Source organism: Amphibalanus amphitrite, unplaced genomic scaffold, assembly GCF_019059575.1.
Source record: "Amphibalanus amphitrite isolate SeventyFive unplaced genomic scaffold, NRLGWU_Aamphi_draft 000665F_arrow, whole genome shotgun sequence".
In the NCBI taxonomy this organism is placed as follows: Eukaryota; Metazoa; Arthropoda; class Thecostraca; order Balanomorpha; family Balanidae; genus Amphibalanus; species Amphibalanus amphitrite.
The window spans coordinates 354,980-375,039 of NW_024882159.1; the positions used below are offsets into that span (position 1 = coordinate 354,980).

General features: G+C 51.3%; 3 protein-coding genes across 10 annotated transcripts; 2 read left to right on the forward strand and 1 right to left on the reverse strand.

Moving 5' to 3' along the window:
- Window positions 1–1,869: 1,869 nt before the first annotated feature.
- On the forward strand, window positions 1,870–4,514 carry LOC122364268. The gene is made up of 5 exons (XM_043334487.1): window positions 1,870–2,172; window positions 2,382–2,559; window positions 2,808–2,961; window positions 3,379–3,603; window positions 3,956–4,514. The coding sequence occupies exons 1-5, from the start codon at window positions 2,169–2,171 to the stop codon at window positions 4,157–4,159; spliced, it is 765 nt and encodes a 254-aa protein (XP_043190422.1). The 5' UTR covers window positions 1,870–2,168; the 3' UTR covers window positions 4,160–4,514.
- Window positions 4,515–4,645: 131 nt separating this feature from the next.
- On the forward strand, window positions 4,646–5,714 carry LOC122364265 (ubiquitin carboxyl-terminal hydrolase 2-like). Its single transcript, XM_043334478.1, has one exon. The coding sequence runs from the start codon at window positions 4,668–4,670 to the stop codon at window positions 5,529–5,531; it is 864 nt and encodes a 287-aa protein (XP_043190413.1). The 5' UTR covers window positions 4,646–4,667; the 3' UTR covers window positions 5,532–5,714.
- A 109-nt stretch (window positions 5,715–5,823) lies between these two features.
- LOC122364266 (ribosome-recycling factor, mitochondrial-like) lies at window positions 5,824–14,548 on the reverse strand. Of its 8 annotated transcripts, none has more exons than XM_043334484.1 (6): window positions 14,457–14,548; window positions 8,181–8,406; window positions 7,771–7,908; window positions 7,038–7,248; window positions 6,531–6,687; window positions 5,824–6,345 (listed from the first exon to the last, which is right to left on the reverse strand). In XM_043334484.1, the coding sequence occupies exons 2-6, from the start codon at window positions 8,404–8,406 to the stop codon at window positions 6,262–6,264; spliced, it is 816 nt and encodes a 271-aa protein (XP_043190419.1). In that variant the 5' UTR covers window positions 14,457–14,548; the 3' UTR covers window positions 5,824–6,261. The 8 variants fall into 8 exon arrangements, with proteins under 8 accessions (XP_043190419.1, XP_043190421.1, XP_043190420.1 ...); XM_043334486.1 differs by having other exon boundaries at window positions 14,511–14,523; XM_043334485.1 differs by having other exon boundaries at window positions 14,477–14,518.
- Between the last annotated feature and the right edge of the window lie 5,512 nt (window positions 14,549–20,060).

The window sequence follows — 20,060 nt, forward strand, 5'->3', positions numbered from 1 at the left end:
AGTTCCGAGAAACATCGGTGAGGCGTTTTACCTCGGCGGGGCGACTTGCCCCGGTCTACCCTACGTGTGGACAAAAGTACGTCACGGACAAAAGTACGTATAGCAAATGTACGTAGGGTATTAAGTACGTACCCCACCCTTGGGTTAAGTTGATCAATGTGTAATACCTTTCTGATTCTTTATTTAATGAGCATTTGTTACAAGGCATAGCAAAATTTATTGATGAGTAAATGGGCGAAATAGACAAAGCTATATTATTTGGTATATGAATTTATCATGAGTTCCCTGTAGTATGGCAACAGAGCAGCAATAAAGAAAAAGTGGTCCAACTTACACGACTATACCCTACTTCTAACATACGTAGGTACTTTATACACTACGTACTTTGGCATACGAACCGTACGTACTTTTGGCATACGTACTTTTTACACTACGTTCTTTTGCATACGAACTTTTGCGTACGAACATTTGCGTACCTACGTACTTTTGGCATACGTACTTTCTACACTACGTACTTTTGCATACGTACTTTTGCGTACGAACACTTGCGTACGTACTTTTGGCATAGGTACTTTATACACTACGTACTTTTGCATACGAACTTTTGCGTACGAACATTTGCGTACGTACTTTTGGCATACGTACATTTTACACTACGTACTTTTGCATACGTACTTTTGCGTACGAACATTTGCGTACATACTTTTGGCATACGTACTTTATGCACTACGTACTTTTTCATACGTACTTTTGCGTACGAACATTTGCGTAGGGTAGCCTGGGGCAAGACGCCCCAGATAATTTATTTTGCTACATAAATTTTGTCCCACATCACCTGGAAGGCTAAATTTGTGCTCAATGCGTTCTTTGGACATTTTACTTCAAATTGCACCCCTCAAATTGATCCACTTATGATCGGACTCCAAGCTAGGAAGTGATTTGTGAAGCAACTGCAAATGGGGCATTTTGCCCCAACCCCAGGGCAAAACGCCCCACGGCCTGGGGCAAGTAGCCCCATACTTTATATTAAAGATTTAACATGGTAGTTGGCTAAATCTTATGTGAGAGGTCCGTTAGACCTCTGGAGGAACGGCACTGAAGTTAGCACATTCCATCCTGTCAGGTGCTCAGCTATGACACTATTGTATGAGCAGGTTTTTCACCTACCTCATAAGACCAAATAATAAATTATTGCAATGCAAATGTAAACAAAATACTTCCTTTGCCATCCAGTTGCTGAGAAAAATACACATAAAGGCATAGAAACTTACTGTTCGCGAGCGAGCTAGCGATACGTACTTTAGTCCTAAAATCGTCTGAGTGTGTGGACTGGATCGATTGATCACAACAGCTGCGCGAAATGAACTAGATGACAGCACTATCGGTATTGCTTTAGGGCAGGTGGCAGCACTTGCTCGTCGCAGCTCTGTGGTGCCACAGTGGCGGAGCAGCCGGCTCCAGACAGACTGTCACTTGACAGGTCAGCGGACGAATTGGGGCGCTCACTGTGCCAATGATATGAAACAGATCTGATTCTCAGATCAAGCGCGAATGACATACTGCTCTCGGATCAAACGCTAATTATTTGTCGGCCCAAATGTGTCATGAACCTTATTATTCCCTTTCACCAATTTTAAGCGAGCTTTGCACGCAGTTGGACCGCATTTAGCACGCCTTTAGGCTTTAGCAACATACTCATTCATAGTACTCAGTAAAGCCCGATCATATTCTAAGTCTCCAGCCCTTTTCACGCAGGAGTGCTCCAGCGTTCCTGCGCAGTGCGCGCCTATTGACAAGCATTCTGTGTCGATGACCTTGGGTCTCTCGTCGGAGCGCAGGTGGCCTTGAAGTGGCGCGGGTCTCCCTCGGCCCCTGCGGCGGGTGGTTGTTGTTCCGCTGCTCCGACGGGCGGGCAGTGCCTCGTCCACCGCTGCCGCGCCAGCCCCGTGTTTGCTGTGAGTCTGTGTTATCGGTTGGGTATCCGCCCTTGCGCTAGGGGGTGACCTCAGCACGTATGTCGAGTATCGGTCGTCTGGGGGTTATGTAACGCGGCGCGGTACGTGGGAATTGGTCAGCCAGAGCTGTCGGTGACCTGTGCCGTAGTTTGGGGCCCGGGTGTAGTCAGCTGGTCAGGAAGCAGTGGTGTGTGTTTGCGCAAGCAGCTACAAATGGGTGAGTACAAAAGGGGCTACACCTAGGGGCAATGCTAATAGGTAAGGGAAACGTGCCCTTGTTGGCCTCAGAACTGACCATGACTTTACAAAATGTGAGTTGCATAAGCTCTATCAGCATCCGATTTGTTCTGTGTGGTGTAGACCTCATCTCTGCGCTGATCTCACCCTGTCTGACCCCGTGGCTGACCGGCTGTATGCCTCCGGCAGTGCTGACTCCTGCGGCGATGCGTCGGGCTGTCTGGATGGTCGCCGCCGCGGCCGGGGTGGTGGCCGGCGCGGCGGCCGCGCCCCAGCTGGCCCCGGGCCGGCCCGTGCTTGGTCTGCTGCCTGCGGGCACCGTGCTCCTGCCCGGACTGAGACTGGCGCACACCTCACCCGTACCCAGGTGAGAGCAGAGCACGGCTCGCCCGGTACAGTGCAAGGATGGGTGACGGGTCAGTGCTAATCAATTTGGAGACAAATGCGAACCGGGCACGGTATGATGTTGAATGATAATAGCTATCGTCGAAAGATTCTCTTGCATTCGGGTGCTAGCCATGAAGCCCCGTTGTGTCCCGCGCCAGTGACGGTCGCCACCTATGCCCCGTGCCCCTAACCGTCGCTCCCCTCTGACCCCTGTGACCCGTGCCGCAGTGTGGCGGCCGGCCCCGCGCCGGTGACCCCAGAGCCCACGGAGCGGGTGCTGTGGAACTTCACCGTCCCGGGCGCCACGGTGGACGGCTGGACCGAGTCGTCGGACGGTACCGCTCGTCAGGCCGGCATGTCGACCGGAGCGCTCAAACTGCAGGTGGGGACAGCGATGGAGGTGCCCCGGGCGTTCCGGGGACGAGGGGTCTGTGTGGTAGCGCGCCTGAAATGCTCTGATTAACGGCGACCGAATGGAGACAACCATTTGTCATATTGCGATTTGTTGTCAGTCTTCTTGAGTGAATTTCTGAGCGACCTTAGTTTGCACAAATTTGTGATGCACGACCAGCCTCATGGTTAGCTGAACATGAACCTAAAGACAGAAACACTGTTATATGGTCGTCTCGTAACACCACTGAACACTTCTAGGGCCCCCTATCTAGTGGGAGCTCGTGTGCAAAGCCTCGAGATGACTTGTCTGACCATTGCACAATGAGACTGCTGAGTTCTCACTGCCTGACATGACCTGCCGAGTGCCGACCCTCCACTGACACCCTCCCCCCTCTCACACCCGCAGAAGACGGCCCGGTTCCAGCGGGCGGTGATGTTCTCACTGCTGAACCCGCAGCCGAACGGCGCCGGATTTGTTGGCTTCGTCACCACCGGCAACTGGGACCTCTCGCAGTTCTCCGCCATCCGACTGAGGGCGCGCGCTCAGGGCGAGAACTTCCACTACAAGGTCTACCTCAAACATCACGGAGAGGGCGCCTCCGTCGGCGGCTCCTACGAGTCCTACTTTGAGGTGAGCAGTTGAGGAGGAGCGCGCTCTGCTGGGTCCGATTTTCGAATTTAATAAAAGTGATTTAAGCAGAAGTCAGTACCCATTCACCATATGTACAAGAGAATTAGTACTCAGTAGCACTTGGAATTATCTGCAGTCACTAAATTACCAGTGCCATCTGCCAGTGATCAAGCTAACCACTAGCGGATTCCTTGGACGGACGCAGACACCGCTTCAACAACGCTAGACAAGTGCTTGGGGCTTATCCAATTTTCCTCAGTTTAGCGAGCACATCGGAGCGCGGCTATGCTTGTTCTGCCTATCACCGCCAGTGTGAGACACTGAACTGACTGTCCCCTCCGCTGCCGCTCAGATGCCGCCGGGTCAGCTGACCACGGTCACCATCCCGCTCGACTCGTTCGCCTTCTACTACCGGGGCCAGCTGGAGCCGGACGCGCCGCCGCTCGACACGACAGACATCACCTCGTTCGGGCTGCAGATCTACGGCGGTGTCTACTCCGAGTTCAAACAGAGCGGAGTCTCCTCGCTGGAGATCGACTGGATTACGGCTGCGTAGGGCGCGGGGCAGGAGCGGTCGGAGGTGACCCGGGCTGAGACGTGGTCAGGGCAAGTGGGGACACCTTAGACGGACGGTGTAATGATCAGAAAGTGGTCACGACCATTTATGAAGTGGTCACGGTCATTTATGAACTTTGCTTTATTTGTGGTGGTGGAAATGGCCTCGGCGTGTCTGAGGCAGGACGCTTGAATCGTTGTGGGAAGGGTTGAAATCAGGCTAGCATTGGCCAGTACGTGTTTTATTTTTTATCTCTGAACAACATACCACCATAGCTTTCTTCATTCATGATGTTCTTTTTTTATAGTGAACAATGTTGGCGTGAAACGAAATAAATCGAAGACGAAATATAGTATAAGGTACCTATTTAAGGTTCGTCGTTACAGTCAGCTTATGCAATGAAATTAGTATGGATTCATTGCATGCTAATTGAGGGACCCCTCGCAGCATGCCTGCCGCCGCTACGAAGGGGTCCCTCATGAACACATTCAGCGCTCTGATACGCGACATGTGGACATCCTCGGACGAAACGGAGCGGGTGCTCACCACCGCACCACTCAAGTCGATGATCCAACGGCTCGCGCCGCGCTTCATGGGCTCCCAGCAGCAGGACGCGCAGGAATTCCTCAGATATCTGCTGCAGGGACTTCACGAGGACGTGAACCGGGTGACGAGCCGGCCAAAGCCGATCACGACCGACATCGACGACTCACTGAGCGCCAGTCAAAAGTCAATGGAGGCCTGGAAACGTTTCTTGCGCCTGGAAAACTCCAAGTTTGTTGACCTGTTCGTGGGCCAGCTCAAGGCTACCCTGCGGTGCACGGTATGTGGCCACGCATCGGTTACCTTCGACCCGTTCTGGGATCTGAGTCTGCCAATCCCGTCACGAAGTGGCCAGGTGCGCCTACAGGCCTGTTTTGACCTGTTCACCAAAGAGGAGGTGCTCGATGGCGACGAAAAACCGACCTGCTCAAAGTGCCAGAAGCGCCAAAAGTGCAACAGAGGCCTCTCGATCCAGAAGTTCCCTCGTATCTTGGTGGTCCACCTGAAGCGGTTCTCGCCGCAGGAGAGGTTCCGCGGGAAGCTGAACACCACTGTCGACTTTTCGGTGAACGGCCTGGACCTGTCGCCCTACTCGGCCGGACAGACGCCCTGCCGGTACAGCCTATACGGCGTGGCGAACCACTCTGGCACGCTGCTCTCAGGACATTACACCGCTCACTGCCGACACCCGTACACGGCAGAGTGGTACGAGTACAACGACTCGCGGGTCCACGTGATGGACCAGAGAAACGTCAACAGCGGAAAGGCTTACGTGCTGTTCTTTGAGCTGGCCGGCTCGAAACACCGCTCCGGCTCGACCCACGTCTAGTCATCCAGTCACGGGAGAGGAGCCTGCGATCGTCACCCGCTCGGGCCCTGTGTAGTCACACCGACCGGCGCACATTCTGCTCGGACAACTCTAGCCAGCGGCCTATTGTGATTTGTGATATTGCGTGTAAGGTGTTGTGAAAAACCAGAACAGCCTTTGGATCTCACTGAAAACATTGGCAATTCAATTAGTATGGATCATTGGATGCAAATGGATAGCAGCCCGAATGAATGTTATCCCACATTACGTTTAAAATCGTATTTCGAGATAAACTGAGGCCACTGCCTACATGTATCCGCCACGTACCTATATTGGCAAACAGCGCTCAATCGCCACACGTAACAGATCCCATACGCATCACGTCCAACACACACCATACAAAGCTCATAGAAAACAATTGGCAACACCTCTCACTATTCAACACTTCTGCGGCAGTGATCGCTCCAGAGTCTGAGAATCCCCCTGTTTCCTCAACCTAGAATTGGAGCCGACCATCGATCGACCAGGGACCACTAACCTCAGTTCGAGCTGCCGCTCGACCGGCGGGACCCCGCCGTGGCTCTGAGATACCGCGGAGGGCGGCCAGGGCTGAGGTACCGATCCACCGTCCCACTCACGACTCGGGACGGCCGGTGGACTGCCAACAGCGGGCGGGCAGCGGCACAGCACCACCAGGGCTAGTGTAGGTTCACAGCTGCGGTGGCGGACCAGCCTGGACCGGTAGCGGAACTCACTTTTCACCCAGCAGCTCAGCCGTCTTGGTCTTGAGCATGGCATCAGCGTCGGCCATGTACTGGTGCGCCATTGCCGTCACCTGGAAAGGTGGGGCGTGGCATGAATTCATAGGCTATTAGAGTTACTTAGAGAGAGGGGGTGCTACATGAACTATGTCCCTCTAATAACATAGATCGGCCTAAAATCTCATCCCGAAATCGGTAAGACGTGCGCTAGAAACAGACGTGAGCTAAACGAACGGAAAGCAGCCGGGCGAGACCTCACCTGGTTTTGTACACTGTGCACCAGGTCCTCGGAGACGTGGTCGACCTTCTTCAGCGCCCTCAGCTGGTTATTCTGCACCTCTTTCAGCTTATCCTTGGCGGTGTTACACGCCATCTTGGCACCTTTCACCAAACTCTCGCGGTGCTCCTTCGTTACTCTGGAAGGAAATAAAAGCTATGTTTAACCGAATTGTAGAAAATACCAAGCGTGAAGACGTGGGACAAATTACTTGCATCAGGAAACTTGTGGATGATGTAACGAGGACATTGAGAAGGCAAATGGTACTATCCTGACTGGAGGTTTCGGTAAACAAAATACCCTGGTGAGTGGAAAATATCTATAAATAAATATGATTTTTGACGTTGGTTTCGGTAAACAAAATACCCTGGTGAGTGGAAAATATCTATAAATAAATATGATTTTTGCCGTTAATAAAATACTAAATCGGCCAACACCCATTCTTTCAACCTCACCAGCTTCCAGCTCTCCATCCCTTCCACCCCTTACTTTGGTATTTGTACGTAGACGGTGGTGCCCTCCTGCTGCGGGTTGAGACCCATGCCGGCGGACTGGAGCGCGTGCACGATGTCGCCCACCGCCTGCGGGAAGGCGCTGCTGTTGATGACGATCAGGGTGGCCGACTTGCGCGCCACCTGGGCCAACTCGTTCAGCGGGTAGTGGTCGCCCTCAAACGGCACCGACAGCGTCTCGATACTGCCTGCAACAGACCGGGGCATGGGCTCAGTCCGGTGGGGGTGGACCATACCGGGGTGGGATGGGGTCCAGTAACTCAGAGTTAGGCTTCGCATTCCTCAGAGAGGGCCAACATCGGCTGTGCCGTAGATCAATTGTAAAACACCACATCCAGGGCAAGGATGGGAGGACCAGGCAAGGAGTCGGATTCCAGTCGCTCTGGCGCTTACATACCGATTCCGGGGGCTGTCAGGGTTAAAGGAGCACCGGTGCAGCTACATCAGCCACCTGGAGTTAGTGGGCGAGGAGGCGATGTGCACTGCATAAGCGGAAAAGGGGCGCTTTAACGTTCACTGCTGAATTATCCCGACTTCCTGGATTTTTTTTTCGATCTTAATCTTAAGATAGCGCTCAATGATTTCAAAACAAGTTCCAACCAACAAAAAAAAACTGACTACGTTCGTCACTTTTTTATATAAAAAATGAACAATCTTACTCTAACCGCGACCTCCGACCAGTCCCCCTGCCTGTACGGTGTTCAGCTCACCGATGGATGTGCGCACGGAGAACTGTTTGATAAAGCCGTCCCGGAGCCGGTCGAGGACGGCGTCCAGCCGACCGCGGAATGCCTCCACGTCCATCAGCTCGGCCATCTCCGACTCGTCCACCTTCACCGCACCCTTCTCTGGCGGCAGGGGGTACCGGGGCGCGGTGAACGCAACGGCACGGGTACCGGGGCGCGGTGAGCTCGACGGCACGGGTACCGGGGCGCGGTGAACGCAACGGCACGGGCGCCGGGGCGCGGTGGGCACGATGGCACAGGCACTCTGCGACTGATATAAAGCAAGGTGTTGAGACTGGTAACAGCAATCAGCTACACTTCGTCCTACTAGATTTAACCTATTTGCTGGACATCTGGTGGACCTGAATCCTTCATATTTCTGCCTTTCAACTTACTTTTTTCTTTCTTCTTATCCTTGCCCTTGGCATAATCAGGTGCTGAGAGTGTGATTGACCGTACTCCTGACCGTTGAATAGCCAGACGTGAGACATCAACACACGCCACAGCAGAGGTCGGCAGTGGCACCCTGATGTGCCTGGGATGGCAGGCATGCAGCAGCCGGGCATAAGTCAGCTGCTGGCATCCCCGTGCCAATGTGACTCGTCCACAGGGCACCAACATCTGCAACCGAGAGGTTATCAATATAAAGCTGGATGCTTGAGGTGGGGATGGAAAATGTTCGCGAGCTTTTAGGACACTTATGCACCAAAGAACTGTTTGATTCAGCCAGCAGAATATTGAGAGCTTAAGAAGTCTAGCAAACAAAATTTGAATTAATGACAAGAAACAAAAAATACTTAAACAGAGCATTATTCAAGGCTCAGAATATGCAACACTGAACGATTAATTTGTACATACTTTTATATTGATATACACCTTCAGTAAACTCATGAACTAGACCAGCTAGACTCACCTGTTAGACTCACCTGTTAGGTTTCCACGTCCCGTCCAATGCATGGGGATGGGAAGGAAACCAAGAATGGCAGAGACGCGCCAATACTCCCACGGTAAGATGGAGTAAGGTACACGTGAGAGCTGGAATAGTGCGTCTGCTAACAGATATTCGGGAATGTGACACAGGATTTAATTGAGACATTGCTCGTTGTCTGCCTGGACTCGATGAGCTTCACATGGTGGACTACTTGCTTGAAGCTTCCACCGTGACGCCCTCATGCGTCATATTCAAACAGTCGGCTGCCTAGAGCTTCTGCCAGGCTTGTCTTGAATTCGGATATGAATTCCGAGTTAACGACCTGATTGGGTAGAGAGTTCCATTCGCTGACAACTCTCTCCGAGAAGAAACGCGCCCTGGTATCGAGCTGACAGCGACGAGTCTTGATCTTGTACATGTTGCCTCGGGTGCGATGGTCGGTTGCAATGTCCCAGAGATCTGCCGGTTTTATCGGACAGCGTCCTCTGAATATTTTCCAGCATTTTATCAGATCTGCCCGCAGTAGGCGTCCCTTGACAGAGTACAGGTTGAGTGATCTGAGCCGCTCTTCGTAGGTCTTGCCCTTCAGGTCCTTGACGTGACGAGTCCAGAGTCTTTGCACTGCCTCGAGTCTCTTAGAGTCTTCAACAAAACCAGTGTTCCACACCACCGACGCGTACTCAAGGACAGGGCGAATATGTGTACTGAGGACATGAACCATGAAGTCCGGCTCTCTACAGAGGGTAGCTCTCAGAAAGTTGTGGGCAACTCCACCCGCCTTCCTTGCTGCACCTCTTGCTTGCCCATGGAACTTCAGGTCGTCATCGACAGTGACTCCCAGATCCACATGGGAGTGTGTCCAGGGAAGCAGTTCGTCCTGCAAGAAGTAGGTGGGTCTCAGCGGCGCATGGAATCGTCTCTGGAACCTCATGACGGCGCATTTCTTCAGGTTCATGCTCAGGCCCCATGATGATGCGGTTGTGTGCAGTACGTCGACATCAGACTGAAAATTCGACATGTCGATCTCAGGTTTGGTGATGCACATGTATACCTTCAAGTCGTCCGCAAAAATCTTGTACTGACACCTGAGCTGGGTCGCTAGATGGTTTATATAGATAAGGAAGAGCGCTGGTCCCAGGATGGAGCCTTGCGGCACGCCACTGCGCACACTTCTTGGGGTGCTCAGGGTGCTCTTCACCACCACCCGCATGGTACGGTCCGTGAGGAATTCTTGCAGCCATGTCAGAATGGTTCCTCGAAGACCGATGCACCTGAGCTTCTCGATGAGGACGACATGGCTCACTGTGTCAAAGGCCTTGGAGAAATCATAGAGAATCAGGTCTACAATGTGCCCGTCATCCCACTGCTTTGATATATAGTCATAAGTGAGAAGAAGCTGGTCTTCGGTTGATCGTCCCGACCTGAATCCGAACTGTTCGTCTGCAAGAATTGAGTTTTCTGTCAGGAAATCGCGCAGTTCACGATAGATCAGACGTTCCAGGCACTTGGATGGTACTGATAGGAGGCTCACTGGGCGATAGTTAAGGGGGTCGAGACGACACCCCTTCTTGTAGATGGGCACAACGTGTGATAGTTTCCAGAGAGCAGGCAAGACTCCCTCTGACAGTGACAGCTTGAAGATCCGGTGCAGTGGTTGTGCTAGCTTCGAAGCGCAAGCCTTTAGCAGGTGAGGGTGAAGACCATCCGGCCCCATGGCGGAGTTGACGCACAGTTGGGAGAGTATTGTCCTGACGTCTTCTACTGTGAACTCAACATGTTCAAGTATCGCGTCACATGACTGGTGAGAAGCTGGGTTGGGTAGATCCTGATTGGAGAACGTTTCAGCAAACGCCTCAACAAAAACATCTGCCATCGACTTCGGGTCGTCGATGATCGATCCCGAAGGCGCCTTCAGCGGTCCGACTGATGACCTGCATTGTTTCTTGTGGCGCAGATAGGCATGGAGCAGTTTCGGGCTTTCTTTCAACTTAGACAAGAGAGTCTTCTCGTAGTCGATCTGCGAGCGAACGGCAAAGTTGCGGAGTTGTTTATTTACGCCTAAGAAATCATTCAGTCGTGATCGGGTTGTTGGCGCTTGCTTGCCGTAGGATGCTCGGGCTTGTTTGTATGCTGACCAGGTGGATGCTCGTCGACGTTTGAGCGAAGAAGGTGGGTTGGTTTTCCATGGGACCCGGCGAGCCTTTCCTTGCTTGGCAGTTGGTATCAGTTGAGATATCAGTGGGCACAAGATGTCCATCAATCTCTTGAGTGCTTCTTGCGCAGTGAGGAATTGGAATTCGAAATCCCAGTCTATGTCTGCCAAGATGGCATTCATGTCTCCATATCTCCCTCTTTCCCATAAGAGGTGATGGAGCGAGGTGTGTTGCAATGCGATTTCAACATCAAAGAAGTACTGACAGTGGATGCTGCAGTGGTCACAGCCAGGAGGAGGAGCTTGGACCGACACCAGCCCCATTCGATCGTTCTCGTTTGTTAAGATCAAGTCAAGAATGTTCCCCGAGCGTGGGAATGTGGGCTCCGTGACCCACTGCGTCAAGCCGAGCAGATCGAACAAGTTGCTGAATCGGGTGTCAGATGCTGAGGCGTGTCTCGTCGGGTCGTCAGGTGAGCTCCAATCTATAGTAGGGAGATTGAAATCGCCTAGGAGCACGGCTTCCTTGTCGATGCAGCTACTTGTGAGAAATGATTGGAGGCAGTCATTGTCAGCAGCTAAGTATGAAGGGGGCCTGTACACCACGTAAATGTATGTGTCGAACCTGGTCATGCGGAATGACAAGACATTGCGGAATGAAGCGTTGACATTGTCGATTTGAAGATGTTCAGCCACATAAGCCGCCACTCCGTGAGCTTTGGTCGTTCCGCTGTCATTTCGCATGAGCTTGTACCCCGGAATTTGAATTGCTGCGTCGGAAACCTCCGCTGTAAGATGCGTCTCAGAAACCAGGAAGATGTCCGTTGAAGAATCAAGCTGAAGTGTGTCTTGGAGAGAAGCTATCTTGCTGCAGAGCCCATTCACGTTACAATGTACAATGCTAATGGGGTACGTGTGCGACGTTTTTTCATTCTGCCTCAGTTTCCCAGCTGAGCGCGATCAGAGGGAGCGTCGGGTGGGCTTTCGCCCTGTGCGGGTCCGTTCAGTGGAGGATCAGAACCTGTGACATTGTCCCTGGCCGAGATGTTAGGGCCGGCGGACGTGGAGACGGCATCAGAGTCGGCATCGGTCGTAGGGTGGTCATCTCGCGGCTGTGAAGGAGCTTCTGCCGAAGGTTCCGTTGGTCGTTCTGTGGTGGGCGGGGTGGGTTCCAAATGGGCTGGACCTCCCACGGATCTGTCACCTCCAGACGAGCCATCCGCTGGTGCAGGGCTGGGCGGAGGAGAAGACATGCGCCGAGGCTGTCCAAGGACTGGAATCGTGATGGTGGTCTTGGGTCTCGTCTGGTACTCCCGGTATCTGGCCTGGATCTCCATTCGCTGGAGGTAGGTGAGATCCTTCTTTATGTAAACGTGAGAGAAGGGAGAGTCTTTGAGCGTCTTCGCCTGCTCCAGGATGATCTTCCTCTGACGATTGTTGTGAACGTTCCCGCGGTACAGGTCGGCGTTGTTCTTGATACGACATGTTTCAGAGAGGACGACTTTCTCCCCAATGAGAGATTCAGTGACCTCCGCAAATTTTGCAGTAGCTTCTGCAGTTGATGCTGCTCTTAGTCCCCTGATCACAAGAGACGACCTCCTCTTCTTCCGTTCATCCAGCTCTAACAGCTCCTCTCGAACCATCATCCTGTACTCCTGGGTGTGGTGGTGCTGTTGGTTCGACTGGGGTTGGTGGCTTGTTGACATTTCCTGGGTCAGTGTGTGGGCTACAGGACCCTGCCTTGGAACCCTAGAAGTTCTAGAAATTCCTGTCAGCGCATCTGCATATGTGTGCCCAGTACCTTCCCTTTCTGTGTGGGGAGACTCTCTGATTTGAGAATGGGTGTTGCTGTTGAGTGCCTGTATCTGGTTAGACATATCAGTGATGTGGGTCTTGAGAGTTTTTTCCAGACTGTCAACTTTCCTGAACAGCTGTGACAAGGCGCCGATATCGGACAAACCTTCAGTGGTCACGCTTTCACATCCAGAGTCCAGCTGCAGAGATGGCGTCAGCAGGGTGCTTGTGACGCCCTCGTCCTGCGAGGCCTGTGTGGCTGCGTCCTTCATGGGTGCTCTTGGCTGGAATTTGTCCAGGTTTGGCATTCTTTTGCACATGCTGCAAATGAATGAAACAACATCATGCTTCTTCAGAGCATTGTACGCACTTTTTGAGATGTCTTGGCACAGAGCATGGAACCAGCTTTGGCATATGTCACATTTTGCCCCTTGTTGGTTGTCCTTAACTTCAAGATTGCATGTTGGATTTCCTGGTCCCCCTCCACATATGACACTTGCATCAGCTGGGTGCCGAGCTATGGTGGGGGACACAAGTGTGCCAACCTGAAGTGGAAGGGTCATAATAGCAGCCGCTACTGTGCCAAGAGATTCTTCCCCTGAAGATGGGTTTATCTTTGTTTGTTGTGATTGTGGGGTTGAGTCAATGGGCTGTGAGGTCTGGATGTTGTGCTGTAGTGGTGCATCCATGTCAGGCTTAACTGGTGTTTGGGTATCTGAAGTGCCGGAGGTAGATCGTGTGCTGATCCTCTGCTGATCTGACTAGCGGTTTGGCAGTGGGGATCTTGGGACAGGCATTCTTGAAGTATACGAGCACAGCAGTCAGCAATATGTGTGATCTGTGGTCTAGCAAACAACTAAGCGTATATACAGCTGAAGCACTGGCAGTCCACAGGCAGATACGAGCAGGTGTCGCAGGAAGTTCAGATCCACTCCTGGCTAGGACAGACACACTGACGTGCATGGAACGGACAACATAAACATGCTAAGGACGGACAGCATGGACATGCGAAGGACGGACAACATGAACATGCATGGACAGACAAGAACTCCCAACCAGGTGAGTAGGCTGCATGCAGTGTTGAGGCCTGAAGATGTTCACCAGATATGTATCTTGATTTTTATTTAGCAAGATTAAATTTTTAAGCAAGCAAATTGAAATCTTGATCTCATACAGTTCTTCACAGCGCCGGCGTGTCTTTTCCTTATATTTGATTGTTGTTGATTAGCCCTCGACCTTCGTCCATGTTCCATTCAGGGTACTCGGTCATAAGACATAGACAAGCTATGTTGAGCTATGTATTTACTTTTTTAAATATCAATACCCAAGTATATGCATGTGTGTGACACAATAGGCCATACAAATAAATGACGTCAAACAAAAAAACTGTAATTCGACTGAACTCAATTTAATATTTACTGATTTAGAGAAAATGAAGCCGACATGTGTAATCAATACACATATTCATAACTTTTTAAAAGACATATCAGTTGTTTTGAAGTGCATTTGGTAAAATTCAACAGCGATTAAAGTTCGTTTTTCAATTTATTTATGACGTAATTTGTCTCTTGATATTTCAAACTCAGTATTCTAACTAATGAGATACGGTTTGGCGGTTTTGTTTCGTTTGTGTGGCGTGGTGATGATTGCACCGTGGATGATTGTGTGTGGATGAAAAGGGTTGGGTACGTCAGTAATTGGGATAATGTGCTTATGTTTATGATTTTATCATTATGACCTGATATTTCAATAATTGCTGTAAATCTATGGGTTTGTTCCCGTCGCTCCTCTAACCTCCTCCAAGCTCCTCTAACCTCCTCTCGTTTCAAAAAATCGTTCCCGTCGCTCCTCCAAGCTCCTCCAAGCTCATCTTGATTTCACATCTTGAGTAAAGCCACAGTAAAGCCCTGGTGACGTCACAGACGTTTCTTAAATGGAGAATTTCGCCTATAAGAAAAATATTTTACAAACGAAAATTTGTGTTCTATTAGGAAAAAATACAATCTTTCAATTTCATCATGAAACTTATATAAATTAATTACAAAACTTGAAATCCTGTGAGTGTTTGTCCCAACCCCCTGCTATACCTTTGGTCACGTGACTGCCATGATAAACTTTGCGTTTTGCAATGTTATGACTAAAACTTTAGTAATAAATGTTACACGTGTATTATTTATGATGTCTTAGGCAGCAATCGTGTAATTATATTCCTAAAATATATACAATCTGTTGAAAAGAGGTCACGTGATGTTACCAAATTGTGCTCGGACAGCATCTTCTTGAACTTCGATTTTGAGTACTTTGTACCTTCATTGAGGCCTAATAACTGACGTTTTTAGTTATGAAATGAAGCAATGAAGCTAACGAGGGCAAAATTTAATCATTTTTGCACTTTCAGGCCGGGCTATCCTGGCATGAACTTCAGCCAGTTTGTGTGTTAAGCCTATGGTGAAGGGAAAACTTCACGCCCGGCTGACGTCACAGACCTCGGCTACCAAATCGTGTCCGGTGGGGGTCGGTTGCTGCTAAAGCCCTGCGCCTCCAGGCCAAGGCCGTATAAGTTAGGTAAGATCGTCCGGGCTCGCTAATGTTACAAATCTGCAACACTACGGTGACGTCACCGGCGCATACGCTCCCTGGCTCCATCCTGACCCTGATGCGGCGGCTGGAATCGCTGCTAATCGAAAAATTACTTGTGCAATAGCGCTTTTAAATGACTTTAAAAAGGGGGAAAATATGATAACAAAATAATTATGAGAATCCCCTGTCCCGACTTGGATCGTACGACCCCGCCACCTAGCGGACAACGCCGTAATTAGGGTTGAGTTGGCGATCTCCAGGTGGCTCGTCACTCGTCAGCTGTCAGCCGCAGGCAGGCGAGGGCCGGCAGGCGCTTAAGTTATGTTAACGCCAGGTCATGCTCAGGAAAATGCGACATGCTTCATAACGGTCATTTATCTCGAAAAAGATGCGGTGCCCTGTGGTGCTATGGCCCACATGACTCGGGACCCGTGAGGCCCCTGTAGTCACCAGCAGCTCCCAAGGCTGCTACGGACGCGATACCGCAGATACGTACTCCGAAAATTGCTAGACAAAGGACTGCGATGGAGCCTGGAGGAATGCATTGCAAGGACTATGTTTTGGTTTATGTTCCTGTGCGTAATCGCGGGGCTATCGGTGTTAGGGTCCCGGGGGCCAAAGCCATGCGGGCAACTGGGGTGTATCTGGATGGTGAATGGTGATGATATCGTGTTTTTGTTCGGCCACATGGGCACAATAACGAAAGCATTGATTCACTCCGTCCGAAAGCCTAGGTACCGAACCAATTAAGAACCACCAACAGATGTATTCCATGACAGGAAACAAAACGACCCCAACACTGCTCGCGCATGTCTATCCAATATCCATCCAGTGAGGGAGCACATGTGGTCCGTGTCCCCGCACACACGGGCACACAGACGATGGGTAACGCAACCACGAGTCGGCACAACGCAATCACGAATGGTTAACGCAACCACGAGTCGGCACAACGCAATCACGAATGGTTAACGCAACCACGAGTCGGCACAACGCAATCACGAATGGTTAACGCAACCACGAATGGTTAACGCAACCACGGGTCGGCACAACGCAATCACGAATGGTTAACGCAACCACGAATGGTTAACGCAACCACGAGTCAGCACAACGCAATCACGAATGGTTAACGCAACCATGAATGGTTCACGCAACCACGAGTCGGCACAACGCAATCACGAATGGTTAACGCAACCACGAGTCGGCACAAGGAGCAAGAGGCCAAGCCGGCAGCTCGCGTGATCACGCCCTGGGTCCGCGCCTCAGCCGGGGTAGGCTCACCGTGCCATCGCCGAACTGGATGACCATCGTGGAAGAGTTCGAGGTCATCTTCCGGTTGATGATGGGTGCTACCGTCGACGGTCAGTCCGGTATCGTGCAGAGGCTGCTGGCGGCACTCCAGGTAAAGCGTCCATCTCTGGACGCCAGGATCGCGAGGAAGCTGGTGACGACGCGGGTCCACCTTCGGATCCGCTCACTAAACCAGCGCCAGGACGAAGTCGTAAGCACAAGTGATCCGCTCCTCGCGTAGGCCGGCCTGGCTCCCAGTGATGGTGCGCCGGGAGCTGCTCGCTGCCCGGCTGAACTGTCTGACAGCCTCAGAAGACAGAAAGTGACGGCGCTCTCCACACTGGCGAGTGATGCCGGGGTAAAGATGTCGGCACTGGACGCCGCCGGCAGACGCAGTGCGTTCTCCACCTGATTCAGCTGCTTCCTGCCGATTTACCTGAAACAAAGTCAAGTGAAATCAATGATCCTTCTTACCTAAGTGGTGGCCTGAGCTCTGCAATACGTGGACGTATCAATGGCCACAAAATCTATCTAATTAAGGTGCTGTTTAAATAAAGATAGAATTAATAGTGAATAGTGATTGTTGAAATGGCGACGGTCGGTGAGCTTAAACTAATGTTAAGTGGGAAACCCCAAAATTTAGTGTGTACAGTCTGTCTTAAAAGTACCGCGCAAAGTGGCGGTGGATCCATCAAGCCTTACCGAAGAAAGGCCTGCTTTAATTTAAAAGTCACCGAACCAATTGACCTGAGGAATGGACGAGAATATCAATTGCTTCGATGACTCAAATTAAGCAGGCCCTCCCTCGGTCAGGCTTGATGGATCCACCGTCACTTTGCGCGGTACTTTTAAGACAGACTGTACAATATCTTAGCGCGAGCACCACTTATCGTAACAACACTGCTCGCTGGGAGCACTACTAAACGATTGGTCTAGCGGAAAGGAGGGTCGGTAGACACTTCAACTATTCTGACTCTCCGGAATTTTACTGATTACCAAAGTCAAGATATAGCATGCAATCCGTCCTGTTTAACGCCAACTCCGATTTCGACTATTTGTCCAATTGAACTGGGCGCAATAAATAGACACATTCAAGTGCAAAACAAAAATAGGAGAGATAATGCAGACATTACACTCATAGAGCTGGTTACAATGGCTTGATTACCATGACGATTGAAGACGATTGAATGATAGCGATAAAAATGTCGAGCAAGTCGAAAAGAAATAAATGCAGCTCACCACTCCGGACGTGCTGGCGGACTTGCTTGGCGGCGCGTCTCTCGGCTGCGACTTCGTCCTGGCGCTGGTTTAGTGAGCGGATCCGAAGGTGGACCCGCGTCGTCACCAGCTTCCTCGCGATCCTGGCGTCCAGAGATGGACGCTTTACCTGGAGTGCCGCCAGCAGCCTCTGCACGATACCGGACTGACCGTCGACGGTATCACCCATCATCAACCGGAAGATGACCTCGAACTCTTCCACGATGGTCATCCAGTTCGGCGATGGCACGGTGAGCCTACCCCGGCTGAGGGCGCGGACCCAGCTGGATGGGACTGAGCTGGGCGGAGCTTGGTCTGTAGTCTGTCCCAGCCCAGCATCCAGGTGGCGGCACTTGGCCGCGACGAAGCCAGCGACAAACGCAAGGGCCTCCCGTTCCAGGCGCTCGTCTCCAGCTGTCGCAGATTCCGACTGGAGAGGCGTGACCTCTTCGTGAGATGAAGATGGAGGAGCGGCTACTGCCTGGTAGGCTCCTTCTGCTTCGTTGTCCTCACGTGCCGCCAGTTCTTGGTCCGGCTCTTCAAACTGGAAAAGTTGAGAACTGTCAAAGCTGGAAATGGATGCAATGATAGTACGAATGCCAAATCAGCTATATTTGGCAGTTGGCACTGCATGCCTAGACATTGCCGTTTTTTGTATGCCTGCACGATTATGCATAAAATGAGAATCTCTACTATAAACTTAAAATATTACTTTAAAGCAGTGCTTAATAATAAGATAGAATCATATGATCCTCTATTTGCAAAATTTCATACGTTCCAAGGGCGTGGAGGATAGTAGACATGTAGCAATTCAGGCAGTGCCCCCAGCTGGTAGGTCTAAGTACCTGAATGAGCAGGCCCTCCAGGGCCTCGTTGGAGACGCACGGGAGCTGCTGCGGTGCGCGGCTCGTCGACATTAAGTCGCTGGGTTCCAGCTGCAGTACTGCTCGACCGCTGGAAGCAGCCACCTGTGGAGCCGGCGCCATTAGCAGCACTTTCAGGCGGGAGCGCACTTCTACCGCGTTGGGCGTGGTATTCGCTCCACCCAGGCTCCGGATCTGCGAAAAGCAGTTCTCTAAGCAATCTTGGTTCAGGTGGCTGGTCAGGACAAACTGCAGCTCGGGCACAGTACGATGGAGCTCTTCGTACAGCCCACGGAGAGATACTGTGGTTCGTAGCATTCCCTGCTGGAACGGCAGCATGCTCCGATGACCGTTGGGGTGCTTTGCAGACGTTTTACGAGTGTCGGAGATCAGAGACGTCATCTTGTCCAGGGCCCGGTCCTGGACCGCTTTGATTTCAGCAGTCCTCCCATAGGCGGACCGCTCGATTGTGGCGTCGAACTGACTCCGGCTGTTCAAAACGTCAAACCACGCATTGGCCGTCAAGACAGCCTCGGCCTGTGGTTGGCGGCGCGGCAGCAGCTCCTTGATGGCGGTGCCCACCGTGTGCGAAAAGAGCTGCGTGGCCAGCCGGACCCGCTGGCTCACCTGACCGGTGCCCTGCAAAACAATGTTGACAACATATTATTGCATTTTCACGTTACAAGCAATAATATGTGCTATAAGGTCGTGTTAGTGGAAAGGGAAAACGTGGGTGTTGTGCGTCGTGTTGGTTCGCACCAGCAAAGTTTATTTTTCACTGATCGTACCACCTCACTTATTTAAAATTTAACAATAAAAAATGCGGTGAGGCTGCTAAGAGGCTGCTGGCGGAACTCCAGGTGAAGCGTCAATCTATGCAGTACTTCTGCGAGCAAATGCATGTTTTCACTGATCGTTCCACCTTCCAACCAACCAACCAACCAACCAACCAAACAAACAAACAAACAAACAAACAAACAAAAGCAAAGCGGCGAATACTACATCAGTTTTGCCACAGAGGAGTCAAAACACATAGCTGCACAGGGCCGCTGTCTGAAGCAGCTAAGTTGGCGGTAATGTTCGGTAGTCACAGCGTTCCCTAAAGCAGTTCTTAAATGCTATATTAAAAGCTCGACAATGTGTCAAAGAAACCACGTTTAGCCCGCAGCAAGACACCAGCTGAGCGACAAACGAAGGAGCGAGACAGCCTGCACGTCGTAAAGCACGAAGCGAGACATCCAAATGACAGTGCAGGGTGGTGGCCAGTGCAGGGCACCCTCTAGCCGGTCCACTCTGGTAGTTGCAAAACGGTTGGAAGATCTCTGATGAGATCTAGAAGCTTAAAAACATCGATCGAAATAGCATTTACCTCGTCTGAAACGTCTGAAAATACTTACCTGAACATGAAGGT

What these genes read in the sequence shown, in the direction of transcription:
- LOC122364268 (XM_043334487.1), top strand. An exon ending in CCGGAGCGCTCAAACTGCAG is followed by an intron (nt 2,962 to 3,378) that starts GTGGGGACAGCG and finishes TCACACCCGCAG; the next exon opens with AAGACGGCCCGGTTCCAGCG. An exon ending in CCTACGAGTCCTACTTTGAG is followed by an intron (nt 3,604 to 3,955) that starts GTGAGCAGTTGA and finishes GCTGCCGCTCAG; the next exon opens with ATGCCGCCGGGTCAGCTGAC.
- LOC122364265 (XM_043334478.1), top strand. Translation starts at nt 4,668, where the DNA reads ATGTGGACATCCTCGGACGAAACGGAGCGGGTGCTCACCACCGCACCA.
- LOC122364266 (XM_043334479.1), bottom strand. An exon ending in GGATAAGAAGAAAGAAAAAA is followed by an intron (nt 7,909 to 8,180) that starts GTAAGTTGAAAG and finishes CCCTGCCGCCAG; the next exon opens with AGAAGGGTGCGGTGAAGGTG. An exon ending in CTCCGTGCGCACATCCATCG is followed by an intron (nt 7,249 to 7,770) that starts GTGAGCTGAACA and finishes GGTCTGTTGCAG; the next exon opens with GCAGTATCGAGACGCTGTCG.